We start from the raw sequence: 27,101 nt of genomic DNA, 5'->3' as shown, positions 1-27,101 counted from the left end.
TATCCCCAAGATCATCTCCTTGGAACTCATATACGTCATCTGGCAGGAATATTGGTTGTCCGTCTGTCGCTATCGTGACCAGATCGTGATCTCTTAAATGGTGGATCCTCCTATTCTACAGTGCAACTTTTAGTACTATGTAATGGAAACCTACCAGCAAGGCTTCACGGCACACAAAGTAAATAGCATCCTGCCAAAGTCCCTCTGTGCCGTGTCGATCTTTGACAGGCCCCTTGCGTACTTTGTCATAAGCGACATTGTTGTACAAAACATTAATAATCATCGACAAGCGACAAAAAAAAAGGTTGCCAAATCCAATCACCGAAAAAAATGCACGGCCACTCCATGTAAACAACAAAGAACCTTGTCACTTGCGGTAGAACAGCAATGACATACCGTACTGTCGATAGCTTTCTGCAATGCAGGGCACTTGTAATCCCATGTAGACATGTACATGGACCAGAACTCGTCAATCAAGAATTGTTGTTTTTCCAATTCTCTTGATTCCGAGCGCTTCCGCTGTCGTATTGCTGTGCACTGTGGGATTTTGAAATCCACGGAGCAGGATGAATACCACTGTCCGAATGTGCCGAACAATGTGGGATGCAACCTTACTACATATGCCCATATGGTTTATGTTGCACAGCATGAAATCAACCGTATAAGTTCTTACTGTGAGCATATGCATAGGCTGCCAATCAAACCAGCTGACACGCATGATTATGCTTTACAGGCAAGGGAAATATGTAGAATCCATCATGTAATTCAGCGGCGCTCAGGAGAAGGATGAGTAGTATTGGAGCTTTCAGCCCTACAACAACGAACAGGGCTGCCTCCTGCTCTCAGGGCTGGCTGACTATCCAGGGGGGGAATGAAGCGTGTTTCTACCTGGTAAAGGATCCTGCTGCCCTTGGCTTTATTGAAGAGGCGTCCATCAACAGGTAGGAAAGAGGCGAGGCACACGCAGACAAGCACACACACATACACACACACACATACATTGTCCACGTGTACGTCGAGGATGCACATCTACCGATGCGATCTCTTCCCTACCTTGGAGAAAGCCATGTGTCTCTTCACTACTACGTCCATCCTCCGGCAAGCTCCTTCGCTCACTTTTTTTGACGCACACGAAATCCTCCATGCGACATCGTGGTACAGCTCGGCTGTCCTTTCCTTGCCGCCACCAGCCAAGGAGGGATAACAAGATCCTATTAGTGGCCGTTGCGCCTATTGATCCTCTATCATGCCTTTGACTGAAAGAAAGCCGCGAGCAGCGCGACTAGTCGGCTGCTTGAGCCGGCACCAGCGCGAGTCCTATTGGCTGTGGCCAACCCTGTACAAGATAGGGGGATTTTTCTATTTCGCGACACAGACGTCAAGGAGCTTGTGTTCAACCTCGAGTTTGTGTAGCATCGGGCGACGGGGAATTCGGGACTCTGAGCAAGGTTGGCTTACGGCAGAGCCGCAGCTGCTGCACAGCTCTCCTTTTTTTTTTTCTGTTTTTGACTTTATTCTCATCACCAATATTATTATTCTCCTCATCACACGAGAAAAGAGAAGCCTGCCTGGTCTTGCGTCTGCAGGCGCGATTCCTACCGTTGACTACCTGACAACCTAGATAATGTACTTGCACTAGTAAGCGCAGGGGGAAAGCAGGGTGCGCGCGCGGGGGATGATTTCGACGTTGACGACGGCGCGTATTGAACAAACCATACCATGCCTACAATAAACAGGGTGCCAAGTCTGAGGCTACATTATTGCCTGGACGCCGTTTGAGGGGCCACAGTTGTCGGCCGTAAGGCTCTCTAGACGCAGGGGCAAGTTTTCACTTGCTCGCGTGGGGTCACATCAAGTATACTATGCCTACCTACCACTGACGCGAAGATGCAATCTTCGCGTCATCGACAAAGGTAATAGCTTACGAACGTTTTTGTCGCTTCGTATTCGTTCATCTCTATTGCCATTCATGGTCAACCGAAAGCAGGAGAAATAATTATAGCATCAAAAGGGGAGTAAGGTGCTGACATCGGAGACTAGACATGTGTGTGTTGCTGGGGGCTCCATGCATTTTGTGCCTCGAGTTGGCATTCGGCACAAGTCAGATTATAGTATAACCTTTGTACACACACACACATATACTGTGTACACATACACGTGCACAAAAACCGGGGAGCGTTGCACTCCAACCAGCTCCGTACCGAGATCCACAAGCGCCTGGGCTTGAGAGCAAGTTTTTTCTACCATCTATCAACATAATTCCCCACGACAATCACGTCAGTCAGTAAAATGATTATTAGCACCAGTGCACTTGAATAGTGTAGCCGACCGTTGACATTTTGGTTACTGGATCTATTTGCACCGATGACGAATGGAGGAGCAAAGTCCGTTGATGAACGGACACTATCATGATAGTGCGGTGCACCAAGATAGACTGACAACTCAAAGTCACTCCACCCATTGGCGGAGAGGTACATAGTATACAGAGATAATCTCGCCAACAGAGTCTTGCCACATTGGGCAACTACTCGCCTGCCCCCTTGATTAGAGTTGCCAAGGCGGCCCGCCCGAGGTTTCTTGGGGTTTAGTACAGACAGGGGAGGCGCCGCCCGAAAACCTCCCCCAGCATAGCACAAATCCTAGTGTGTAGGCTTGCCAGGCCTTGTCACCCTCTCGCTTGGGACCGCCGTAGTCACACGTGGCAGTCGGAATGCTGCTCAGTTCATTGTCGACTTAGAGTTTCCTCAAGCTCAGCCACAGCAGACCCTGAAATTTGCTCGTAGGCTGCAAGTGGTAAGGCCTGGCAAGTCGTCGCAGCTGCTAGAGGGTGAACTATCGTCCATGTAGTCAGGCCTCTGAATGGACCGGAGACTTTTCTTGCCCAGCCCAGGACATTTTCTCAACGGCTACAAACTGCACGAGCCAGACAGCCAGATGGTAGACAAACGAAAAGAGATACACACTGTCATCATCTTGTGGTGGAGCACACCTCGGCTGTTGCGAGTCGCAAGCGAGGCAGGCAGATCTCTTCATCGATCATTTCAGAAACTCCGCCGAAAACGGGAAGCAGTGCGTGAACTATGGTAGAAGATCACTCAGTTCCGCCCCGCCGCGGACCCTCTTCCGGCCCAAGATCACCCATCTCCCACCTGAAGCCGGGGGGGTTGGTTTGGCAATCCAGACAATAGACGAACAGATGCCTCCCTGGTATATCGACATCGTCGTCATGGACCCCGTGCGTGCTCTCTTCTGCCTTTTGCCCGGCCGTGGTTGCAGACGCAGAGACGGGATCATGACCTTGTAAAAGAAAAAGTGATGTGCGGTATTGAAGGTGCCACACTGGCTGTCAAAGCCAGGGGCAGAGGAGATCACACTGCTAAGGCTGCCGGGGGCCCCAGCCGAGAGCTTATCCAAGTTGGGAAAAATTAGACGAATTTCTCCACTCCCTGTGCAGAAGGGGCATGGCGTCACAGCTATACTCTAGTGAATCGGTGCCCTCATCTGCGCCTTGCAGAAGCCCATCTGCAATATCTTCCCTCTCATCATAGCCATCCCGAGATCGTTGACCGCGCCCATCTGCGAAGCGAGCAAGCATTAACGGGATATAGTGCCTCCTTGGCAGTTATTTTGCACTGCAGTGTGCATAGTATAGCATTGCCATGTTCGTCCGCCTCGCGGTGACTGTATCCGGCAATGGCGTAACCCAACTTAGCAATTACCAACGGTCCAAGACATATCGCATCAGGTGGACCTCCCACTACTTTACCTCTCCACACGATGGAATGAGGAACCTCTGATACATGATGGATACAAGTTCCTCCTCAGCGATACCCTGGACCAAAGGAGGAGGGGAAAACTAAACCAGACCAAACCCTCGCAAGGCAGACAGAGATACTCTCTGTACAGGCATATTCATTGACCTGCCGCCGAGACTGCATCTGCGACAAACCCTCGCTAGAATAGCTAACAGTGCCGAAGGAAACTGCCAAAAAAGACAAGATACAATTGGAAAAGCACTTTTGGTACCGGGTCTGAGACATGTCACTCTCTCTGCCTTATCACCAAGATGCAGTCGGACTATGGAGAACCTGATAGGTCAATGAGCGAGTTTCCATTCGCGCCTGACAGCCTTCTTGCCTTTCCATCTCATCTCGCCAAAGTGTGAGGCCCATGGTGCACGGTTGACCACGTAGCTGTGCACGTTCAATACTACAAACAAAACAATTTACCTGTGGCCTAGTTCACGTCCCGCGGCCCCGTCACCCGAGCGCCGAGTCCCGAACTCAACTCACCCGGATTCTTATCACTCTGAGCAGAGCACGGCCATTTTTTCCTTTTTCTTTTTTTTTTTCCCCCATTCGAATAGCCTTTTGCCCATGTATGCGACAACACAGAGAGATCCTGATGTAAGATCTAGTCAGGATGATGCTTGTATGCTCATCTTCTTTCTTCCCACCCCCCGGTTCGTCCCCACAAACTCATCTCGATACTGCTCCCAGGGTCAATTGCGATATACGCTGTTGATAGAGGACCAACGCGCATGAGCTACTGCTGTAACAGTAATAGACCTGTAACGAAGAGGAATCTGGACAGCTAGGAATGAGATCCTTCAATGTTACGCCGAACCCGGTCTGCCATTTGCTGGCAAAGCTCTGGTGGGTGTACCCCAATCCTGGAATCCCTGAACTCTATTCGTCTTGGAGTCATATAAGATCTCCAGATTAAGACCAAGGATGGCCCAAGGTGGTACAAAGGTAGTCCTGGATTCTAGTCCAAGCGTTGATTGGGCTGCCCGCCATCCACAAACCACCCTCTTGGGATAAGCAGCATTGACCACAGAAAACAAGAGAGGAGAGGGATGTGGGTGCTGGGAGAGCGACTGCCCACAATCTCGTGTTTGCATCTTACCACATCTGGAGTATTCTCCAATCACTACGCTGTCTAAATTTGGAATCCCAGTCATTGGGCCAGGATGTTGACTTCCGACCAACCCTTACGAGTCAATACCAGTATTCGCCAGCAGTGCATGTCAATCAACTTCATATAGGGTAGGGTAGGGGAAGACGATGGTAAGGCTATTACTCTGTAGCTGCTAATACAGCCGTTGTTGATGGGCAAGTCTACACGCGAGGGTGGATGCAGTCAAGACAGTCTGGACTCTTTTTAGGGGGCCAAACGTGTTGTAATGGCTCAGGTTCAACTGCCGTAGCCACATGCCCTGTGCGCCTTACTATGTAGTTTATGGGTTTGGCTCGTAACTACATGACAAAGCAAGAAAGCTTGTCTTTTGGTTTCAATCTTTTTTTCCCCCTTCTTTCAAACAATCTAGGCCCTCTCATTGAAGCTACTTACCAGTACACGTTAGGGAGACGGTGGACTAACGCTTCTGGCATTTGTAACCCGAGAGTAGTCAAACCCACTTGTAGTCATGTGTACCTAACCATGGCCTGATGAGATGAATCTGGACTCTGGCTTATAATGGCGGGACCTACCGGTGTGGTGGGTTGGTTGAGTCTGAATACAACAGAGTAGAGCAGAATGATGTGGCTGCCGTTTTCTTGCTTCTTTTGCACCCAGCCAGGTTTCGATGTGTCTCCCCCCAATCGACAAGGTTACCCGGGTGCTTTAGAGGTGACAATCGGACGGAACGCCCAAGTCCCGAGAGCTCGGTAAACCAGGGTCGTGACCTATCACAGGAGCTTGGCTACCGAGAAGGGTGGGCGAGCGATTAGTAAATGAACAAGAATCTCTATGCACGGAACCTGTTGCGATCTCCTTCTTGCTGGTCGGTCCTGGCAAATTGTCTTCTTCCCTGTAGCCGTATCCGTATTCTTGGGTCTTGCGAGATAATTGCTTCACGGTACTGTTTAGTTGATGGTGGTGAGTAGTGTCAGGGGGGGTACATGCGCTGTGCCGTGAATAGTGCGATTCGTAGCGTACTGAGCAAATGTCCATGCTTGTTTTTTTTTTATTCCTTCCCCCTCCCTCCCATAGACAGTAGTGTCCATATCCCCTCTCACTAGCCACTACGACATGAACGCCAATGCTTTTTCATGCCTAGGATGCACCTGTCAGATTTTAGATTGCCTACTGGCCAAATGCCCACCTTCGGGACCGAGGAGAGATCGAGGTTGGAACAAAACCCACACCACATACTACCCAACTGCCACGCACATTGAAATCCTCCGTATGATATGACCCGACTGCTGGGAACCGCATGGGTAGCAGGGTGGTTCGTTCCGTATGGACCAGGAACACATACAGTCAATTGGACAGGGGAGAAGAAAAATGATTACTATTCAAATATGAAATGCTCCATTACTGATCTCCTTATCGTTGTTGGCAGACACCTTGGCCTGATTGGGGAAACAGTGATTTGGAAACTGTCCAGGTCCCCTTGAAACACTTGCACTGCTACCTTCACGAGAAGCGCTTGCTCAGTGGAAAAATGCATGTAATATCTCCATCTGTAGGATCAAGATGCTTGCTGAATTACATGCTTCGTGGCGATCACCTCGGACTCGCCCCACTTTGAAAAGTCTCCATGCTGATGCAAGATGCTCATCATGATGATCCTGAATGAATATTCCCGATGCGCGAAAACAATCCCGTCTGGTCTGGGTTGGCAGAGACAAAGTTGCTGGCCTCATCATGGAGCAGTTGACGCCCAAGGCTCCAGGCACTGACTTTGACTACGACAAGGCTCCGGGACGGACAAGAATCAAAATCCAACAAATGCCGGGCCGCCCCCTCTCTCTTTCGCACTCGCCTGTCCTTGTCGCGAATTATCGAACCATCAGGTCATGAGATCTAATTTAGTGAGCAGTTGGGACGGGGTGCAGGCGGCCAAGGAAAAGTATTCTACAGCCCTGTAAGATAGCTAATGGATTTAGGGTACAATAGGTATGGAAAATATGAGATCCAGCCCAGGTACCAAGAGAACCCAGGCGTGGCGATTTCTCACCCCCTCCTCTGGGGGGAGGGGGAAAAAAAGGAAGAAGATTGATTGCCGTCCTGTCGGAATCTGGACCATCCTGTCGGGTTCACTCGTCATGCAAGTGCCACGAAACCACCCCGCCGGTACCGATCCTAGCGCGCACCGACGGACTGGATCCCACCAACGCATCGCATCTCCAAGATATCGCATCACCATCTGGTAATGGTAATTTTGTAATTTAAAACAAAACGATACGACTTGCGCTTTTATTAGACTAGGGTGCCATACATCACTGCTGAACATGCATACCACAATCCTCTCAGGCGTCTATGCCTTCACCGTCTCACCAAACATGTACATTTATTGCCAGGTCCAAATTAATTCAGATCGTATTGGTGACCAGGACTGCTGGCAGCTTGCGATCGACATGAATGTAGACTGTTCCTCTGTCAAACTCTATCGATCCTATCGATTCATCATGATATGATATGCAGTCGGTCTGACCCAATCATGGTGTCCAATTATGAATGCAACACGAGCTTAAATAATAGAATTCAAATAATTCCAGAATTAGGATATTTCTATTGTTTGACTATGTTAGTCAAATGCATCCACGCGGTAGTACCGGCACACAAGCTCCTCGCCATGGTGGTATATTTTGTCCCTGGCCTGATTACTATTCTCAACTTGTGTGACGCTGCCAAAAGTCTATTTGTGGTGGTCTCCCAAGATCTTGTCACCCTTCTGTCTGCACAAGCAGGGCTGTTTGGATGCTCCAGGGTTCGCGGTCGGTGAGTTGATGAATTTACCCCCAAATATCAATTTGCCGGGTGTTGCTCAAGGTAAAGTGGTCGCCGACTGGACCCGCATATTGGCATCATTGGCATCGACCACATGACTGCAGGTTTGTAGCATGGTAAACGATCTAGACATGCAAGCGACAGGGTCTCTGGCGCGATGTGATGCCAGGTTTCTGTACGTAGATTTTTTTTTTCAGACTTAATTGGTTTTATTTTATCTATTTGTTTTGAGTTTTCCATGTACAGTACATGGATGCAAATAATTGATGAGAGTAGTAGTTCTTTTGATAGCAACAATTAAAATGTAAACATATTGACAAGGGAATACATTCAGGCTCGACCCTAGTCTCCAGTCTTGCGAATAATCCTGGGTATCTGTTTGAGAGAGTTTCATTCAATTTCAGCCACCCACAGAAATCCCTCTGTCGGAACCGTAGGGCCATGTCCAGCTAGCGGGGGATCCAACGGGAGTGCCGCACTTAGGTCGTCCCAACTGAATGGTTCGGGAAGCCACCAAGCTATGAACTCAAAAGAAAAGAAGAAAAGAAACAGAAAAAAAAGGGAGAAAAAAAGAAATAAGCACAGGGCAGGATTAGATTAGCGACAAGGCGAACACGAATTAATTCCTATTGGGTTTTGTGACTGCTCACTGAGGAGGACCTTGCTTCTCCTTTCACGCTCTACATTTTCCCGAACCCATGACGGTCTCTTCAAACACGACCTTTTTTGCTTTTTTCTTCGTCTATCCTCGTCTCCCTGCAAATGTCCCACAGAAGGAAGAATGGAACGCAGGCCCAGTCAGTTTCACCGCATTTCTTGACATTCTTTCTTATTCTTGGTTTACATGTATCTTATCTTGCATGCAGTAGATTTTGGTAATTACAATTGACCAAAAGAGCATGGCTTGCGATGTTTTCTGTAGCTGAGCCACAAGGGGCAGTGAGGAAGTGAATTTCTCTCAAAGTGAAGATCTCTTTTCAAAATCCACCACGACTACTACACATGTACTAGATGATTGATTTCATCTCTGCTGAGTTCCAGGGTCTTTAGTGATGGCACCCCACAGATTCCCTCTTCTCATTGGACCTGGAACGGGGTTTCAGTCAAAATACCTACTACACTGCAAATTGAATGGTCTGCGTGGCCATGACCTACCGCTAACGGACAGGAAATGCCCTGGGGGGAAGGGGCCCCGTCTGCCAGATGGACATGCAAAATACCGCCCGCCTACTGTGACTACTATGTATCTCTTGTCCATAGTCCCGAGGGGTTGGTTGGGCTACGCGCCGCTCCGCGACAGGTCACCACCCCGGCCTCGATGCTACTCTATACGCTTAACTTCTCCCACTCAAGTATAGTTTGGAACCTTAATTGGGCTTTCTGCTTGGGGAGACGCGGCAGCAGCAGAAGCAGCAGCAGCAGCAGGGGGACACTCTGCTGCTGCTGCCGCTGCTTAGTCCTGTCCTCATTCCCCCTCCCCCACCCCAAATTGATTGACCGACGGGCTGATTTGACAATTTTTTTTTTCTTTCCTCCCCCCAAGAGGAGAGCGCCGTTCTGCCGACCCGCACAGTGGTCACGATGATGACTTGAAAGGTCCCGGGGAAATCATTTGCAGCGGCTCCCGCCCACATCCGTCCGAGCCAAATGTCTTGTCCTTCTCGGCAGCTTGGGAAACACAGTGTCACGGTCTACGGGGCGAGCCTTGTTTTTCTTTTCTCTTCAGTGAGCGTGAACTATTCGTTCTACAGCAGGTTGATCGGCAATGCATCTTGACACCATCAACCCTCTCAACAGGTTCCGGAGCCTCTGGCTTCCGAGATTGTCGAGTTGCATTCTACCATCGATCGATATTTGACTAGTAACCAAGATTTTTTTTTTCCTCTTGCCAACCTGCCGCTGCCCTTTGTCGTCCACTCCGCCCCACCAAGTGACATCTCTTGAGATCATTGAAATGGCTGTCTCTCTCCATCGCAAAGGGTGTGGGTAATGAGTATGTCCATTGGACATCGTGACGTTGATGAAATTAGGTAGTGTGAGGACACCCCAGACAGGTGGTGGACATCCCGCTCGTGGGCGGCATTGCCCTATTCGCCATGGTAACCCAATGATACACCATTCTGTATGTGATTGCATCAGGGATGGGTAAGGTTGCCTCGTGGCAATGCCGTCGTCCGTGGGGAGACCAGGTGTGCTAACGGCCGTAAGCCATCATGCCCCCCGTAAATGCACCAACTGCTGGCCCTGCTTGCTTGGGGTGAGGAAATAATGGGCTTGCCGCACTGCGCGTTTGCTGCTACTACGCTGCGCCCTTGGTTTGGAAATTGCGTCGTGACCCCCGGCCAAACCTGGAAAGTAGGTGGGCAGGCATGTAGACAATAAACATTGGTAGGGCTATTCGCATCCGTGTTAGTAATATCATGACATGATATTGTTTTTGACCCTTGGCGACCTGAACATGAGGTTTGTTGAGCCGCATCGAAAGTGACACCATGAGATTGCAAGGCTCATCAGCTGGAATAGCATCGCGAGGTGCGCCTGTAAGAACCCCTACATCCGAAATGCAAAGCAACAGAGTGACATTCAAGGGCTGCCTATACCTGGTGCACCTTTGGCTTGTACCTTGTGTGTACACTGAAATCTATAATGTGATCCTGCCAATGTCTCGAGGCGTCTGAGAAAAACGCGGGTCCTCCGCTTGCCTATTCGAGCGCGGACAGACCAGACAGACATGGCTCTCGATCCATACACGCTACGCTGTTCTGCAGGTCGAAAGTCTCAAGCGCCCAGTCAACACTCCTTCACATTTTGTGGATGGAAACGGCTCGAGGCTCGAGCACACCAATATGCCGGCCCCTATGTACGTAGGTAGGTAGGCAAGGGATATGAAAGACAGGTAGGTAGATTAGATACTTGCGAGTGGCTAGACGTTGGCGACATCGCTCCGCCATCCCCACCCTCCGACGGCGTCTTCAGCCAGCCGCTTCATGCCTGAGGCGTGGCAGATCATCTGGGTGACTTCCCGAACTGCACGTACCTGCTCAACGGTTGCGCCTCCATTCAATGCACCTCGGAGGTGACCCTTGAGCTGAGGGTTCACCTATTTTGCGCCAAAGAAAAAACGTGGCCCCGTCAGTATCCGCAGGACCCTTGGAAATTCAGAAAAGGTGTACATGGCTGTAGGACTCTTGCAACTTCTTACTCTTTTCCCTTTTTCAGCTCGCATGTCAAAATAGAACAAACACTTACATCCTGCGGAATAAGACCCGCGATCAAGACGAAGGAGGTCTCGGTAGGCGAGAGGATCCTGGTGTTGCTCAAGACGTGCCCGTATTCGAGCCGGGCAATGAGCCCAAGGTCTTCGGTACCAGATCTGTCCATTTGCCCCATGACCCGCTTGGCTATCTTGCCGTAGATCATGTCGAAAAAGGTACGTCCTCTCTCGAGGATCTCGGAATACGGCACGTTATGGATGTCCTCCATTCTGCCTGTCGGCGAAGGAGCGCCAGGCTCATCGATGAGCTCGTCAGGCGTAACCTGCTTCAGTGACAGCAAGGCGTTGATCGTCTAGTGTGTATGGTGAGTAACGTGTGATCATTGAGATAGCATATACATGGATCTGCAAAATAATGGGAGCAATTTCATGGGCCATCTACCTTGGGCAGGCCTCCAACTGCAGAGGTCTTGATCAGTGCCTCTCTGATCCTTCTTGAAATGGCCAGCTTGTCTTCGTGGCTTGGCTTGACCTCGGCACCATGGCTGCCGTGCTCAAGAGCAAATGAATAGACCTTTGCTATCTCATCCGGGCGGTTCAATATTGTCAATGCCGAAGCTGCAACAATGTACCAACTGTGCTGTGGTAAGACGGGATGATTCCGCAATGCAGATAAAATTGCTGGTGTCATGACGGCTGAAGCCATCTTCATGTCCAAATCGCCTCAATGAGCGAATAATGCAATTTTGAGTGATGTATCATAGTCGAAATCCCGCCTCGAGCTCCGGAGCATACGGGCACGGGGATAAATAGAAAAAACAAATGACCGGGAGAAAATAAATGTCCGGGATCATGATCTCGGGCCTCCGTGGCTGGGAATCGGCGGCCCACTTCGCCGTTGTTTGCGCCCGAGATAGCAGTCACGTGGGCAGGCTCCTTCCCGTCAACTACCTAGAGCCAGCCTAGTACCTAAATCGGGGTGCGTCATTCCGCGCCGCGCTCCAGCTCCAAAACGTGGCATTAACGCAAGTGCTGCTACCCGTTGTTGACCAACACCCAGTAGCAGGCAGCGCATTGTTCATCACAAACGCATCCTCACATCAAAATGGTGGACACTTGACTTTGTCTACCCACCAGTCACTCCCATTTGATTCACGCTACTTCATTACGGCCACCATCGCAAAGATGAGGCTGCTATGGTACGCCGGGGTAAGCTTCGACGATCCTCCCTGTGCTGCTGCGCTTGCCGCTGCAGCTGTGTGGGTAGCTAGGTCCGTCAGAGCTTCAGAGCTAACCACCCATCGTGACAGTCTTCAGCCGCGCTCGCAGTGGGCGTGGTCACGTATGCCTTTAATCAGCGGGCCAATTTCTACTCGGCTATGGTGTATCTTTCCCAGAATAACCTTAGTCTCATGGTGAGTGTAGCAAACTGCCCCTATCTGCTCTGCACGCCGTCCGGAAGCACCGATTGACTGACCAGTTTCGTCTACCTAGATCCTCATCAACCTCATCCTCCTTGTCTACGGAACTTTTGTGTACGGCCTTCAACGAGTGTGCTATGGCCAACTCCGACCCGTCGAAATCGAGCAGTTGTACGAGAAGGCCTGGTTTGCCGTGACAGAAACATGCCTGGCCATGACCATCTTCAGGGAAGAGGTTGGGGCTTGGTTTCTTGTCATGTTCACGGCTCTGGTGACTGGCAAGGTCTGGGAATGGATCGGCGAGGGCAGGGTTGAGATTCTCGAGCAACAGCCACCAGCAAATCCCCGATTGTTCCACACGCGCCTCAGCATCTCGCTGCTCTTGAGCATCATCTACGACACATGGCTGTTCTCTTACACGATAAATACCGTCATTCAGCAGGCACGCCCTAATATGATGGTCATGTTCCTGTTTGAATTTGCCATCTTGAGCACCTGCTCGTTCCGAACCGGCCTTCGCTACATTCTGTCCCTTGTCGAGATGAACATTGTCAGCAAGCAAACCCGCACAAGGCTCGAGGAACGTCGCAAAGAAGTGCGCGAACAACGTGCAGACATTCTTCGCCGACGTGAATCGGGCGATGCTGCCGAGTCCGAGGCAGCCAATCAAGAGGAGTTGCCCAATGAAGAAGACATTGACGAGATGGACATTGAAGTGCCTGGTTGGGAAACCAAGGGGCAGTGGGTATTGAGCCTGGACCTCTTTGCAGGTAAGTTGAGCTTCGGCGATTCTCGGAAATGCCATACATGTCTAATAACTTTCAGACTTTGTCAAACTGGGCGTCTATGTCGGATTCTTCGTTGTTCTCATGATGTTCTACGGCCTGCCTATCCACATCATGCGGGATCTATTCCTTACCACCCGCTCATTCCTCAAGCGCCTGGGTGCCTTGGTGAAGTACCGCAAGGCCTTGGCAGACATGAACAAATATCCCGATGCCACTCAAGACGAGCTTGAACGTGAAGATACTTGTATTATTTGCAGAGAAGAGATGAGACCTTGGGATGCAGCAAATCCAGGAGCTGTCGAGCGATCGCGCCCAAAGAAACTCCCTTGTGGCCATATTCTACACCTTGGGTGCTTGAAGGGATGGCTGGAGCGACAGCAAGTATGTCCTACCTGCCGACGATCCGTTGTCGTCGATGGAGCAGCCCCCAATGGTGACGGCGCAGCTCGACCCAATGCAGATGGCCAGGCGCCGGCTCCTGGCGCGCCTGGTGCTGTTAATGGTGCTGCCGATGGCAATCAAGGCGAACAAGGTCGTCAAGGCGGTATGCGCATGTTCCAATTTGGACCATTGCGCCTCGGCTTTGCGCAGGGCAATCCGCAAAGAGTTCAAGAACTCTTGCAACAGCGTTTCAATGTCGGTCTAGATGGCGCCCCTGCACCTCTAGTTCCACCACAGCCTGGAGTGGCCCAGCAGCCCCATCCAGCACCCCCCAGTAACAACACCGCGACTGATATTGGTGTCCAGCTCCAAGAGTTGCAGCAACGTCTGCAGCAAGAGCTGCTGGCTTTGCAACTTACTCAAGCTGAGCTGCAAACCACATATGCTCTCATGGCCGAGCTTCAGCGCTTGCGCTTGTATCAGCAACACCAACAAGTGGTTAACAACGCGTTGGGCTTGCCTGTACAAAGCACTCCTGCAATCAATGGCCAAGGTCTACAACCACCAAACCATTTCCCAGCCATCCCTCCCACCATGGCTTCCTTTCCTCCCATCCCCCAACGGGTTCAGACACCCACGCTCAGTCGACACATTGCTTCTGCGAATACTGCAGCCATTCCTGCAGGCAGCCCAGACCTCCCGGAAGGCGTCGTGATCCCGCAGGGGTGGACTCTGATGCCGCTGCAGCGAATGGATGGCCAAGCACATCCGTTTTCGCATCCAAGCAGTTCGCACACTGAAACTGCTCAGCATTCACAAGCCCAACAAGCCCCATACCCCTTCAACCACGAAACAGCAACAACCTCTGCTGGTCCAGCACAAAGTACTTCACAAGCAAACCCGACGCCCGAGGATGAATCCACGACTTCTAGAGATTCTGAAGCGCAAAGGGAGTCCCCACAAGTGGCCGCGCCTACACCGAGACTGCCCAATTGGGGTGGCGCCGCTCAGCTTTTCTCCAATGGAGGAGTGGGCACAACCTCGGCTCATGCCGCAGAGTCTTCGGCCGAAGGCGCTGAGAATCATGAAGCGCATGAGGATCACGAAGATACTGACATCACCGACAAGGGCAAGGCAAAAGCAGTCACTGTAGAAGACACGGAAGATTCAGACGATTGAGCTGATACCCTAGATAGAACTCAACTTTCTGGCAACATTACCATACCGACCGATGGGAATGCATAAGGCAAGGCGTTGGCGGCGTTCTTATATTTCCGACCGTAGCGTCTGTTTTGATAATTTAGGATTGATTTGATCACAGCAGCCATCGTGTCTTGTTTTCGCGTGACTGCTAGGTACAAAGTTATTCAATGGTTCATGTGGATGCCTGTATCTCCAAAATGAAGATGTATCTAATCTAATTTTCGATTCACCACACCCCACAAAGTATGAATGCCTACCAACTTACAAGAGTTTCATATCATGTGCTGTCATTTTATCGACCTGATCCATCCAGAAGGACCAGCCCAGGTGCCCTTGACCAAAGCCTTGTAGTAGACCCAGGGGAAGAAATCCTTCTTGAGATGGTAAAACAATCGACGCGGAACTGCTTGATCAACTCCAAATCTGCCAAAAGTCTCCTTGAGCACGCCGTCATACTTGAACTCGGCCAGTAGTACCTTGCCGTATTCTGTCACTAGCGGACAGGAAGTATACCCATCGTACACAGACGTGGGTTGCTTCCCTTTGATGGCGGCGAGAAGATTGGCAACTAGAACCGGCGCTTGCGATGTGATTGCTGCCGTAGTCTTGGATGTTGGCAGACTGGAGCCGTCGCCCGCGGACCAGACATTGCTATACTGCTTGTGACGCAAGGTAGACTCATCCACGTCGACAAACCCGGCCTCATTGGCGAGCGGACTGTGTTTGATGAATGCATGAGGCCCCATTTTTGGCACAACGTGAAGAAAATCAAAATCAACATGGACTTTGTCCTTTCCATCCAAACGAGCAAGTGTTGCTGTATTGCCATTGATGGCGATAAGGTCATGCTGAAAGAGTGCATTGACTCCCCTTGTTTGTCGCAATTCCTCTAGCTTTGCGGCATACTTTGGAACCCCAAACATGCTGGGCAGCGCAGTTGCAAAGTTGATCTGGATGGGCGACTGATTTGGATTGGTGGCATTGTATAAGCCAGATTGCTTCCATCGGTCCAGGGCAAGCCACATGATCTTCTGTGGCGCCCCCGCGCACTTGACGACACCAGCGGGATGAGTAAATAATGCCACTCCACTCCGATGCTGGTTGATCAGTCGGAATACCTTGTCGCAACTTTCATAGCCGTATATCGAGGACACGGGCGCTTCCGGGTCGGCCAATAATTCAGGCAAGCCGGCAATGCTGTCAAAGTTGACCTTGATGCCAGGAGCCACGACAAGATGCTCATACGTGATGAGATCATTGTTCCCCAATGTAATTGTGTTCTGGTCTGGGGCAAAGCTGTCCACGCGGTCCTGATAGAGCTTGATCTTGGGATCGATCAAATTTGCAAGCGGCTTTCTGAGATCCTGCTTCTTTTTGAGCCCACCGCCGACCAATGTCCAGCCTGCCTGGTAGTGATGCCAAGTTGCCGGGTCGACTACGGCAATGTCATGCTGCGAGAATTGGCCTGATCGGACGAGTTGATGGCTGATGGCCAAGCCGGCGGTGCCGCCACCCACAACGACGACTCGGTGACTTCGGCTAGGATGGGTGATCGGGCTTGTTATAGTCGTCACTGTTCGCCGGGATGGGTGGATCTTGCCGACAGGCTTCGCACGAAGAACGCGGCTGAACATGCTTCTATCGGGATTCAAGTTTCGGGGAAATTCAGATTTGTTGGTGACAATTCACAATGACATGTTTTCAATTCAAAGATGCACGTTGAGGCCTTCATACCTGGACTGCCATTAATAAAGAAAAAGTTCAAGTACATGACTATAGTACATGACAAACCTTCTTACCATTGATGCATGCAAAGTGGTACTCGGGGTTTCTCGGTGTTTGAAAAAACTTGTAAGACGTTGCCAGGTCTGTGTGTCATTTTGAAGCAGGTCGGCGACCTCTGGGTAGCATCGTATGATACATCTACTAAGCAGAGTAAACTCGCTATTTCCTGGTCTGTGCCGGCCGCGCCGAGAGCCGCCCAACCGCCAGCTTAGTGTCGCTTGCTATGTTTAAACTACTCCATAGATTATAATGCACTAGTCATCCCATAACACTGTCGCCATGTATGCTGGTAATTAGTACAATATGAATTCTGCTTCTCGAAACGCCGCTGCTCAACTTCGTCTTTCTTCGAGCCTAACACGCTTCGGACACTCTTTGAAACTTCGACCACGTCTCCCCATACATCAATCACCAGCTTCATCCTTGGTACAAAGAAACTGTCTTTGCAGTTTAGCCGTTGAGAAACCAGCCACTTTCATCAATATGCCCCCATACAGCTCAACCCCCCATCAGGCTACAGAACCATTGGTGCACGATGTGTACCATTCTCAGACAGGCACTTGGCAATACCTGATCATCGACCCTTCGAGTAACACGGGTGCCATTGTTGATCCCGTCTTGGACTTTGATCCTGCCTCCCGCATCATAAGTACCGAGACTGCAGACTCTCTGTTGGCTCTGATCAAGGCAAAGGGCTACCACATTGATCGAATCCTCGAGACCCATGTTCACGCTGATCACTTGACTGCTGCGTATTACTTGCAAGCTTGTCTTACCAAGGGCCAAGGTTCCAAACCGCTTATCGGTATAGGCAAGCGAATCCAGCAAGTGCAGTCATTCTTTGGCCAAAAGTATGGGATTGCACCAGAAGAACATCAGGGCGTTTTTGATGTCCTCTTTGATGATGATGAAACCTTTGCCATTGGCGCATTGGAAGCATCTGCCATTCATCTCCCGGGACACACTCCTGATCATATGGGCTACAAAGTTGGAGGTGAGCATCCATCCACCGCAAAGAGTACAAACATCGTGTTGACCATTGTTTAACCCAAGATAACGTCTTTTGTGGCGACTCCTTATTCATTGCGGACCTCGGTACCGCTCGCTGTGACTTTCCTGGCGGCAATGCTCGAGATCTCTATCACTCGGCCAAAAAGTTGCTCAGCATGCCAGACAACGTCAAGATCTGGACTGGGCATGATTATCCGTCAGAGTCGCGCACAATGCCCAAGTCGTGGATGAGAGTTGAGGAACACAAGGATCGCAACAAACACATTATGCTGGATACTACCGAAGAAGAGTTTGTAGCGGTCCGGAGTGGACGTGATGCGGGACTCAAAGAACCTAGGCTCCTTCATCAGTCTTTGCAGGTCAATATTCGAGGAGGTCGGCTTCCAAGGCCAAATGCTTCTGGGCAAAGGCTGGTTCATCTCCCTCTGGTTGTAAACGATATTCCAATTTTCAAGTAGTAATTTACTCCATTCACCTCTCTGAGATTTACCTATATCGCTTATCCACGATTCTCTAAGAGAGGCCATGGTGATTCCAGCCGCGTTCATTGCTCTGCATGACCCGCCGCCTACAATGGATTGACTCAGTCTTTGGCAAACATAGTAAAATGATTTCAAGCAATCAGCTCGTGTAGACGGATCTTGAGGCAATCGACTTGCCGTAGGGAAAGGTGCCCACAGGCCGATAACCGTACCGCTAGAGAGCGGAGTCCCAGTTGCTCTTCGGCGATGATTTCAGAGCAAGAAATATATTTATAACCCAACTATACGCCGTATTACATGTTATCCATGCCCACTAGCCGCATACTCGATCAGCTGTCTACAGGTATACAAATTTGTGTGCCGGCCTTGTCAATCATACACATAATCGCTCGCAAATGAGAACACCCGGATGTAACCTTGCATTTTGGGATCATGAATAATCGTTACATTCAACGGCTCCTTCATCATCACATCTACGATGCTGACAGCTCGCCCCTGCTCATTGAGATTGAGCTACTCCTCCTGACCTTTGCCACCGGCATCCAGGACGCGGCCGCCTACCCCGATTATCAATGCTTTGCATCGAACCAGACCGGCAACACCATCTTCCTCGCGGTGGCAGTGGCAAGAATCGGAGATGGACTGTTTGACGTCAAGAATATCGGCGTCTCCCTGGGGTGTTTTCTGGCCGGCTCCTATGTCATGGGACAGCTGGGAAACTTGATAGGGCCCCGACGGAGAGTATGGTTACTCCTCACCAATTTCATACAAGTCATCATGGTCTTTGTGGCAGCGGGAGTGCAGTGGAAAGCTGGTGTTGATCATTCTGGTCCCATTACGCTCGCTATTCTATTTCTTCTTTCCTTTTCCTCGGGCGCCCAAGTGGCCATGACGAGGCCGTTGAAGATTACACAGATTACTACGGTATGCGTTCCTACTCACCCTTTGCGCCTTTTCAGCCGCTTGCTACGCAGATGAGGTACTGACCCAATAAGGCCATGGCGACTGCAGCGTTTGTCGACCTGTTGGTAGATCCGCATGTGCACAAGCTCCACAATAGGGCACGCAACCGGAGACTTCTCTTCCTCTTGTGCTTGGCTTTGGGAGCCATGGTTGGGGCTTTTATCTACTCTTACCGCGGCTCAGCAGCTACACTGCTTGCTTGCGCCGTTAGCAAAACCGTTGTAATGATCTTGTTCTATTTCAACGATGGCGAAATGGAGGAAAAGTGAGCAGTCGTGAAGTAGTAGTACGTTGCCGACTGGTCCAAGAGCAATGACGATAAGCCGCTGGGTACTAGCGAACAGTGGCTCAGGGAGCTGTAAGGCCGCCATCCGTGGGGCTTACTTCAGTGACAGATAATGTAGCCGCCACCACTCATAGCACTGCCAATATATCTCAATGACAAGGGGTTGGAATCTTCGGCGGGACGTCTGATTGCATGAAATCCAAGCAGCGCATGTGTTTTCCGCGTCATCCTTCTGCTCTTGAACGTATCTCATGCAGTGACAGCCATTCTTTCGACCAACTGCGTTGCACTTGTGACTCATTCCGCTTCCAGCGGTTATCGGTGAAAATCGAATTGTCGCAGCGGCCGCTGCGAGGCTGTCGGGGGCATCATTTCGCATTACAAACCGACATGCCCGTGAGAGGATTTGAGCACGTTATTTCGTCATGATAACAGTCATACTACCCACTGTCGGGGCAATTCGTGGGTGCTCAAACGTTTGATGGCGGAAGGGCGAATGCGACAGCCGCAGGCATTTACCGGGGAAAGCCCTGGGCGCCTAGGTACAGTTCGTTCCCAAGGTCGCCGGCAGGTTGCGGAGCGCGAGAGACCATTTCAAGGTCGGCGACTACAACGCGCCGGCGACCACAAGGTCAGAGACCAACAGGTCGGCGATTGAAACTTCGGCGAAGAGTCGGTAACTCAGATATCCTAGTCATCCGTCAGGTCAAACAGAAACAATAGGAAGAGGGTTTGGGAAATACCATTGGTTTGGAGAGAGACACTGAGTGTCTTGCGCATCTGTTCATTGTTTGGTGTTCTTTGGCCTTCAGCTGCCCGGGCCAAATTGGAATATATCAATACATAATATGATGAGGAATTGAGACTGTTTAAATATACATTTCTTTTGGTATTGAATTGATGCATGCGAGGTCGAGAAAGGAAGAGCTTCGATATATAATCCTATGTGACTGAGCACGCCATCGCCCCTGTCGCCGTCATGCAGCTGGACCCCTCCAGCCTAAGCACGCTAAAGGATGTGATCGGCCCAAAATGCATCACCACGTTTTTGCCATGCAATGCAAATGAATGCTAATAATGGCAGGCGGTTGAATCATGCGACCAGTTCATTTGAAAGAGAGTTATACTCGCAAGTGTATTATACAGGTTGGATAAAGTTTGTTGTTTGCTCGAAGCGTCTGGATAGCATCATGACAGTTCTGAGACTGTATTAGGTTAGGTAGAGCGAGCCAGAACGAGTAAGACCTCAGTGGGATGCGTCGAGCTGGAGACAGGTAGGTATGCCGGAGTAGCGGGGTAGACTGACTGGATCAAAGGTCTCTGTGTGTATAATTCATGAATGGAATATCATCATCATTGCTCTGTCTACCTCTGTTTATGTTCTTTATCTCTTTTCTTTCAAGCTTTCGAGTACCAAATTGAGGCGAGGAAATAACAATGAAAGGAAACACAAGAAGCAGTCGTAAATCTCTAACCTTACAAAATTACCCGAAAAGCTACCCCAATGACGGAAACAAAATATCAACTCAAGGCCCTTCCTGCCCACCGCCAGTCCTCTGGGTCTGCTCTCCGGGGTGATGAGGGTAAAATCCTGGCTGCACATCTCTGCTACTGCCCGCCCAGCTCGATGGAGCAGCCTGCATCTCGTGCTGTGCTGTTGGATGGATCCTAGGTCCATATGTTTGCGAATGAGCTGACGGGTAGTTGGCACTGGGTACCGATGTCCTGGGGTAACTTGAATAGAGACCTTGTTCCATTCCAGTATTCCGTGAAGGAAAATCGGCCGGTGGATACTGATATTCGTGAGGACCGGGATACCCTCCGCCGCGTGGCGGAGTCCTTGGTCCGTAATTCGACGGGATTTCGTAATCCGGTCCATAGCCACGGTGATATTGCGATGGTCCCAAGCCCGGTTCCATATTCCGCGGGGGTTGTGGCGTCGGCTCTCTCGTAAACTTGAGTCTTTGAGACAAGGCAGACGGCCGCTTCGATGCACTCTCATCTTCGGGATCGAACCGCCACATGTTTTCACGTGCACGGCGAGCAGAGCCGGCACCGTAAACATTGTTGAGGTAGTCTATGAAGCTCTTGTATGCCGCGGCAACGTCTTCAAAGTGTCTTTTGCCCAATTGAACCGTCTGTACTGGTTTTTGGTCATCGCTAACAACATTGTCATCCTCATTCACTCCCTCCATGCCCAAGATCTGGAACTCGGCCATGGCCAGGGCAGATTGAAAAGCATTGCGAATCTGTCGGCCGTTCCAGCGGCCCTGCTTGTTGTTGTCGAAATAGTCCATGGCGAACTCGGTAATTTCCGACTGATTGATGTCGATCTGCCGACTGTCTTCCTTGGAGCGGGCCAGGATTCTCTCCCAGTTCTTCTTGAAGATCTCAAGTGTTTGTGAGCGGGTCAAAGGTGGATAGTATAGACTAATATGGATGCGCGAGGTAAAGGCCTCATCAAACACACCAACCCGGTTAGTTGTCAAGAATAAAACTCCAGAGTAGTATTCCATGATTCTCAAGAACACTAGGTGAGATTAAGCTTGGTCAGTATTCTTCGTCTTCCGGATCACATGTGAACAACGATCTGACCTGCGACAAGACTATTTTGAACAAAGTCTTCCTTGTTTCGTTGGGCCAGGAATACATCTGCTTCGTCAATAAGCAAAATGCAGTTCCATCTATTGGCAAGTGAGAAATCCTCCTCGAGATTTTTGTCAACATCTGCTGCCGTTATGCCCAAATCACCTAAGGAGATCCGTTTCAGTACCGTCTTGATTTGTTCGTGGTTAAAAAGATAAAAACTAACCGCTGGTAATTTGGAACAAAGGCCGATTAAAGACGCCGGCAAGGCATTCTGTTCACTTTGTTAATACCGCTATTGCCGCCCAAATACCCAATCCACATACCAGCAGTGGATGTTTTCCCTACACCAGGTACTCCGTGTAACAGCATGATCAATCCCCTGCCTGAAATTATCGATATAGGCGCCAGAATCAGTAAAAGCTTCAATTTATTATTGGGGGAGCGGGGTGAGGTTTTGGAACAGGTCATACCCTTTCCTCGAACGATATCCGTCTGAATGTGACGTGAGGATGGTGACTTTCTGTCTCGGAAGTGCTTTGTCATCATTGATATGATTATATCCTTATGACCTGCTGGTAATACGAGCTGGTCAAACCCGTCGCTGTTGGTTTCAGCCGGTGATGCATCTGCCAAGTCCAGTTGATCTACATATTTTGGCATGACAAGTTAATGGTGTAGTGTTCCTTCAAGGGTTTGGGATAGTGAGAGAAATATGAAAATATACGTACACCATTTACGGCTGCGGAGGACGAAGCCAAAAACTCGGTAAGACATGATCAAGAAGTCGTCGTCTCTCAGCGTATCGTTCAAATCAGACAAGGCTCTTGCCTCAATGGCCACTGATGGCGATGTGCTATTATCATTGGCTTGGGAAGCCAGGTAGTCATTTCTTGTCCTGTCATCGATTGGCTCGTCATGATAGACACTTTCCTGATGGCAACAATCCGAAATACACTTCCAAGTCGATGTGTTCTGCGTGTAATAAAACTCAGGCTTCCACTGGTCTTTGTCTGACGACGACGACGACGACGAAGAAGAAGAAGAATCATCATCATCATCATCATCAAATTCCTCGAGAACAGACTTCTTCACAGAGGGCATCCACGATGGAATGCGATTGAAAGCTTCCTCAAAGTCAACTACCACTTGACTGTCGACTTCATCGCGCAACTTGGAGCTTTCTATTGCTGGAAGGGTCAAACCTCTGTAGTGCATATGCTTGATGCTCCCAGCTTTGACAAATGCTTTCCCCCGTGCTAAAAGGAACTCCTTCTTGATCCCGGGCTCATCACAGAAGTCCAGGGGATAGACTGGGAGTGAGGAAATTGCTTTTTCCCCCTTGAAATGAGGAATGGGGACAATATCCACAACAGGACCTAGCAACTGACCATTGAAGTCAATGTAGACGCATTGAATGAATATATGCCCTTGATCAAATTCCATAAGGGCATCATCTCTGAAAAACGACAGACTGGTGTTGTTGTCCTCTTTGATGCGGTGACGGGTCGTGGCAACGCGCACGACCCGATATGCTTGTGGTACGTCGTTTCGCACGACCGTATCTCCTGGTTTGAATAGGAACCAAAGATCATCAAAAGAAACCGAATGAATTAGGGCTTTCTGTATTTTTTCTTGTCTTTCCTTCAAGTAGGTGTCAATGAATGACAACAAGCATTTCATTTCTGCGACGTCAGCTTGCAGACCATTCTGACCTTCGTCTACCCGTTCAGAGTGCTGGTGATCTTCTACAATAAGTTAGCAAATATTTCTCTCTTTGGCTTAAATGGAAGACTCGAAAGAAATCTGCCATGTGCCTTGGTTGTTCCCGGAAACAAAACAAAAGAAGAAATGGTGAAGGTAATGAAAAAGAATAGGAACCGGGCTTTGTACGTGACATTTGCTAAATCCATGTATCCATATACCAATAAATATAACTCTTGTAACGTAATTTTGATGTATGACGCACTCACCTTTGACTTTATCCTCCAACCTCTCTGTCCAGTTGCGCAATTCCTTTTCATAGTATGAAAGCACCTTGTACGGACGGAACAGCAGAAAAGAACCCCGCAAGTTTGATGAGTCGTCGATATGAAGTTCCGAAAAGGCTTTGATGATGGCCAGCGAGTTGATGCGAATCCTCTCTGGCAATGCCGCACTAGCCGCTGCATCGGTTGTGTTTTGCGGTATCTTTGTATCGGGGGCTAGAAGTTGAGGTGCTGTGCCCCGAACAGGAATGCGATGCTTCTGGCCTAGTAGGCTGAAAGGCTCACGCCAGATCTGAGGCTCTCCAACAAGTACATCAATGGCGTGGAAACTTTTGCTTCTGAACAGCTCAGTTGCGCCTAACGTCTTGAATGTGGCCCACTCAACCCGATTTAGCTCGGCGATGCACAGGTTGCGCCTATGAGCTTTGCTGCGACCAAAGTTCGCCCTTCTCTTCTCCTTTTCTAGCAATGAAGGCGGTGACTCATCATCGGACAACTCATTGTACTTGTGGAAGCGACCAAATTCCGGCACATCATCGTCTGAACTGTCGTAGTCTTGGAGTCGATTTGCAAAGGTCATGTTCATTGCTTGTTTTAAATGCTCAACACCGACCACAATCGAGTTCCCGTTCTGATTGGGGTCACTAGGGTTTCCAGCAGCTTGCGCACATGCTATGGCTGCTTGAAGACACTTGTCGATATCGTGGCCGTTCCAATTGACTTCGGGCATATCGTCTGAACTCAAGAAACTCGAGGCGCTTCTATCGAAGGCTATGATAGAATCCATGCCCCGTCGAGTGTGGTAGATATCTGTCATGTTTCGCCATAGCCTTTTTTGCCTCTTGTGGTCAAGTTGACTGAAGGAAATGGTCATGTGGACAAGATTCTGGATAGACGAGAAAGGAACGCTTTGCGTACCGTGTGAACTGAAGAATACCATGGTGTCTAATTGGCGTAGGAAGGACCAAGGAGCTGCCGTCAGGTTCAGTTAAGTTACCCTCATGATCGACTTGGATTTCCCCCTACCTTTGAACGTTCCGGTGTAATGCATATCAGTCATACGTTTGTATAGAACCATGGCATTGTGTATCTTGCTTACTCGAGGCAAATAGCGCCCCAAATGTTTCAAGTTCGTGTTTTCATCGGATTCATACATTTGAATCGTGATCAAAGGACGCTTTGTCTTCCAGGAAACGTAATCTCAAGGGGATATCATTAGCACCCGACGAAAGTTTTGGCAGAAGCGTACGTACTGGCAGTATATCGTTTGCCGACTCCAGGACCGCCTGACCGCTCATTAACGTCCGTTGAAACATTGAGCCTCTCATTGTGGGGGATTCTTACCTGTCAGGGAAACAATAACGCCATTGCCTACGGTATCACCGTGGCCTTGTCTCAATATTGACCCCTCTGCTCCATGCCATTCTGCAAGGTGAATGAGATCAAGCAGCTGATTATCATGAAGAACTGGCTCAGGCATGATATCGGGAAAGCTCGAAGGCTTGAGGCAATCCACGTGCACCAAATCTAGATAGGTCAGAGAATTCAGAAGTGATAGCCATAGCGGGTTAACCTACGCAATGTGGCTCCCCATAAAGCCAATGCATTCAGGCATGGAGAAAGCATGAAACGCATGGTTCCGGTAAAGGTATCGCGGCTATCTCTCTTGGGATCAATTTTCCGCTCCAATACGCGGTACGCAGGATTGTCCTTTGTGAGGAAATGCCAAGGTTCAGCCCATTTGAATAACCAGTTGCACTTCACACTCGAGCCCACAACAAATGTGCCAGATATCAACACATCACCCTCGTGCTAGAACTCAGGTAGTCAGATTGGGATGCAAACCATGGCTTTGTGATTGTTCCGACTCACATGATTTTGTGGATGTAAAGCCTCTCCATTATGCCTGAATTGCCTTGAGGGTCCCCATAAGATATCCAGGATCTTCTGGCCGCGTTCCTCAAAACGTCTTCTTCTTACCCCGCCATCAGTTTTATCAAAGGATTGGCATGGTACAATTTCAAGCTCTGTGGGACTTATTTCGCCGTCAAAGTCGAGGATTCTGTAGGTTCGTGTAGCGCAGCCTATTTCTCCGGTCGTGGAATCGGTCTGCAGAAGCCATATTCCTACCTGCCATTCCGTGGGCATTCTCTCCTGGGGGTCTGCGACCCACTTTGTGGTTGCTCCGATTCTACAACCAATCCAGTGTTCGTCTACTTTTGCATACGCAAGCGAGTTGGGTCTGTAGAGAACCCATAAATCATCAAACGTGACTGTTGGTTGGTCTTGTGATAGCCGCTCTTGTGCTGGGACGTAGCATTCTTGATACGCTGGGCGAAGGAAGTCTAGAAGTGCAGCAAAAGCATGGCTCAATTGAGAGTCATCTGCTGGGTGTTCTTCTCCTTGCGATTTAAAGTCCGTGTAAGATGCTTCGAGATCTGGCATGTGATGCATGAGGGCTGCGTATGGTTCTTGAAAGACAAGAGTGCTGCCAGTCAACTTTTGGCTATGAGTAGTTCAATATGGCTCATACTCGGGCAACAGAAATGGGACCTAACATACCCAGGGTAGACTTTGATGATATTTCGAATCAAGCTGGACAGAGGCGCAGAGTGGACAGTCAGTAATCTCCCTTCGACTCTCCTGGTCATGTCGTTTCCAAGAGATACAATCCGAGTGCCGGACTTGTAGCTTTCTGAGACACTCCAGGCCACCTTGGATTCTCCTGACGATGCCTCGGGGGCCGCAGCGACATGGATCGCGCCTGATTGCGGATGGTCCATATTCTCATCAATGCTATCAGAAGACAGCTTGGTGATGAGCAAGAGTTGCCAGCCAGGCTAAAAAGAAAATACGAAGATATGAGGTGAGATTAGGGAGGAGAGAAGCGGGGAAAAGATCTCTCGACTGAGGACGTTGCAATTTGCGGACCCTGATTGTTGTTATCAGATTATTGGTTCTCACCAGATGCATCATGCATGTAACCAGCCAAGTTGGGAGCGGCGAGATAATTCGATTGGGGGCCAAAATAAGGCTGTGCGCACCAGCCTGCTTACCGAAAAGAGGGGAAGTCACAAGATTCAAGCAGGTCGCCCCTGCAATGAGAGACTCTGATAACTTTTGGGACATTGTCGACTACTAATGTTATCATTTTGATCTCATGCTGAGAAGTTCTTGGGTGCAAACCTATCGCATCTGCGATTCGACTTGACTACCCAAGGCAATGGATCAATGGCATTTGGAGCAAAGACTCATC

General features: G+C 49.7%; 6 protein-coding genes across 6 annotated transcripts; 3 read left to right on the top strand and 3 right to left on the bottom strand.

Annotated features, from left to right (window-relative positions):
• Positions 1 to 10,660: 10,660 nt before the first annotated feature.
• PFICI_07569 (uncharacterized protein) lies at positions 10,661 to 11,657 on the bottom strand (the record flags this gene model as incomplete). Its single annotated transcript, XM_007836150.1, has 3 exons — positions 10,661 to 10,837; positions 10,987 to 11,304; positions 11,394 to 11,657. 3 exons carry the CDS (start codon positions 11,655 to 11,657, stop codon positions 10,661 to 10,663), a joined length of 759 nt encoding a protein of 252 aa, XP_007834341.1.
• A 479-nt stretch (positions 11,658 to 12,136) lies between these two features.
• On the top strand, positions 12,137 to 14,720 carry PFICI_07568 (uncharacterized protein; the record flags this gene model as incomplete). The annotated part of the gene is made up of 4 exons (XM_007836149.1): positions 12,137 to 12,160; positions 12,262 to 12,366; positions 12,446 to 13,142; positions 13,198 to 14,720. 4 exons carry the CDS (start codon positions 12,137 to 12,139, stop codon positions 14,718 to 14,720), a joined length of 2,349 nt encoding a protein of 782 aa, XP_007834340.1.
• Positions 14,721 to 15,031: 311 nt separating this feature from the next.
• PFICI_07567 (uncharacterized protein) lies at positions 15,032 to 16,378 on the bottom strand (the record flags this gene model as incomplete). Its single annotated transcript, XM_007836148.1, has 1 exon — positions 15,032 to 16,378. One exon carries the CDS (start codon positions 16,376 to 16,378, stop codon positions 15,032 to 15,034), a length of 1,347 nt encoding a protein of 448 aa, XP_007834339.1.
• A 634-nt stretch (positions 16,379 to 17,012) lies between these two features.
• On the top strand, positions 17,013 to 17,998 carry PFICI_07566 (uncharacterized protein; the record flags this gene model as incomplete). Its single annotated transcript, XM_007836147.1, has 2 exons — positions 17,013 to 17,523; positions 17,583 to 17,998. The coding sequence occupies 2 exons, from the start codon at positions 17,013 to 17,015 to the stop codon at positions 17,996 to 17,998; spliced, it is 927 nt and encodes a 308-aa protein (XP_007834338.1).
• A 456-nt stretch (positions 17,999 to 18,454) lies between these two features.
• Positions 18,455 to 19,254, top strand: PFICI_07565 (uncharacterized protein; the record flags this gene model as incomplete). Its single annotated transcript, XM_007836146.1, has 2 exons — positions 18,455 to 18,946; positions 19,018 to 19,254. 2 exons carry the CDS (start codon positions 18,455 to 18,457, stop codon positions 19,252 to 19,254), a joined length of 729 nt encoding a protein of 242 aa, XP_007834337.1.
• A 1,543-nt stretch (positions 19,255 to 20,797) lies between these two features.
• On the bottom strand, positions 20,798 to 26,628 carry PFICI_07564 (uncharacterized protein; the record flags this gene model as incomplete). The annotated part of the gene is made up of 13 exons (XM_007836145.1): positions 20,798 to 21,801; positions 21,867 to 22,022; positions 22,084 to 22,131; positions 22,184 to 22,243; positions 22,331 to 22,504; positions 22,589 to 23,605; positions 23,831 to 24,817; positions 24,872 to 25,045; positions 25,099 to 25,131; positions 25,190 to 25,372; positions 25,423 to 25,657; positions 25,718 to 26,351; positions 26,408 to 26,628. 13 exons carry the CDS (start codon positions 26,626 to 26,628, stop codon positions 20,798 to 20,800), a joined length of 4,926 nt encoding a protein of 1,641 aa, XP_007834336.1.
• Between the last annotated feature and the right edge of the window lie 473 nt (positions 26,629 to 27,101).

The sequence above is a fragment of the Pestalotiopsis fici genome (assembly GCF_000516985.1).
Source record: "Pestalotiopsis fici W106-1 unplaced genomic scaffold PFICI_Scf_5, whole genome shotgun sequence".
Classification (NCBI taxonomy): domain Eukaryota; kingdom Fungi; phylum Ascomycota; class Sordariomycetes; order Amphisphaeriales; family Sporocadaceae; genus Pestalotiopsis; species Pestalotiopsis fici.
This window is presented reverse-complemented; position numbering and strand designations above follow the sequence as displayed.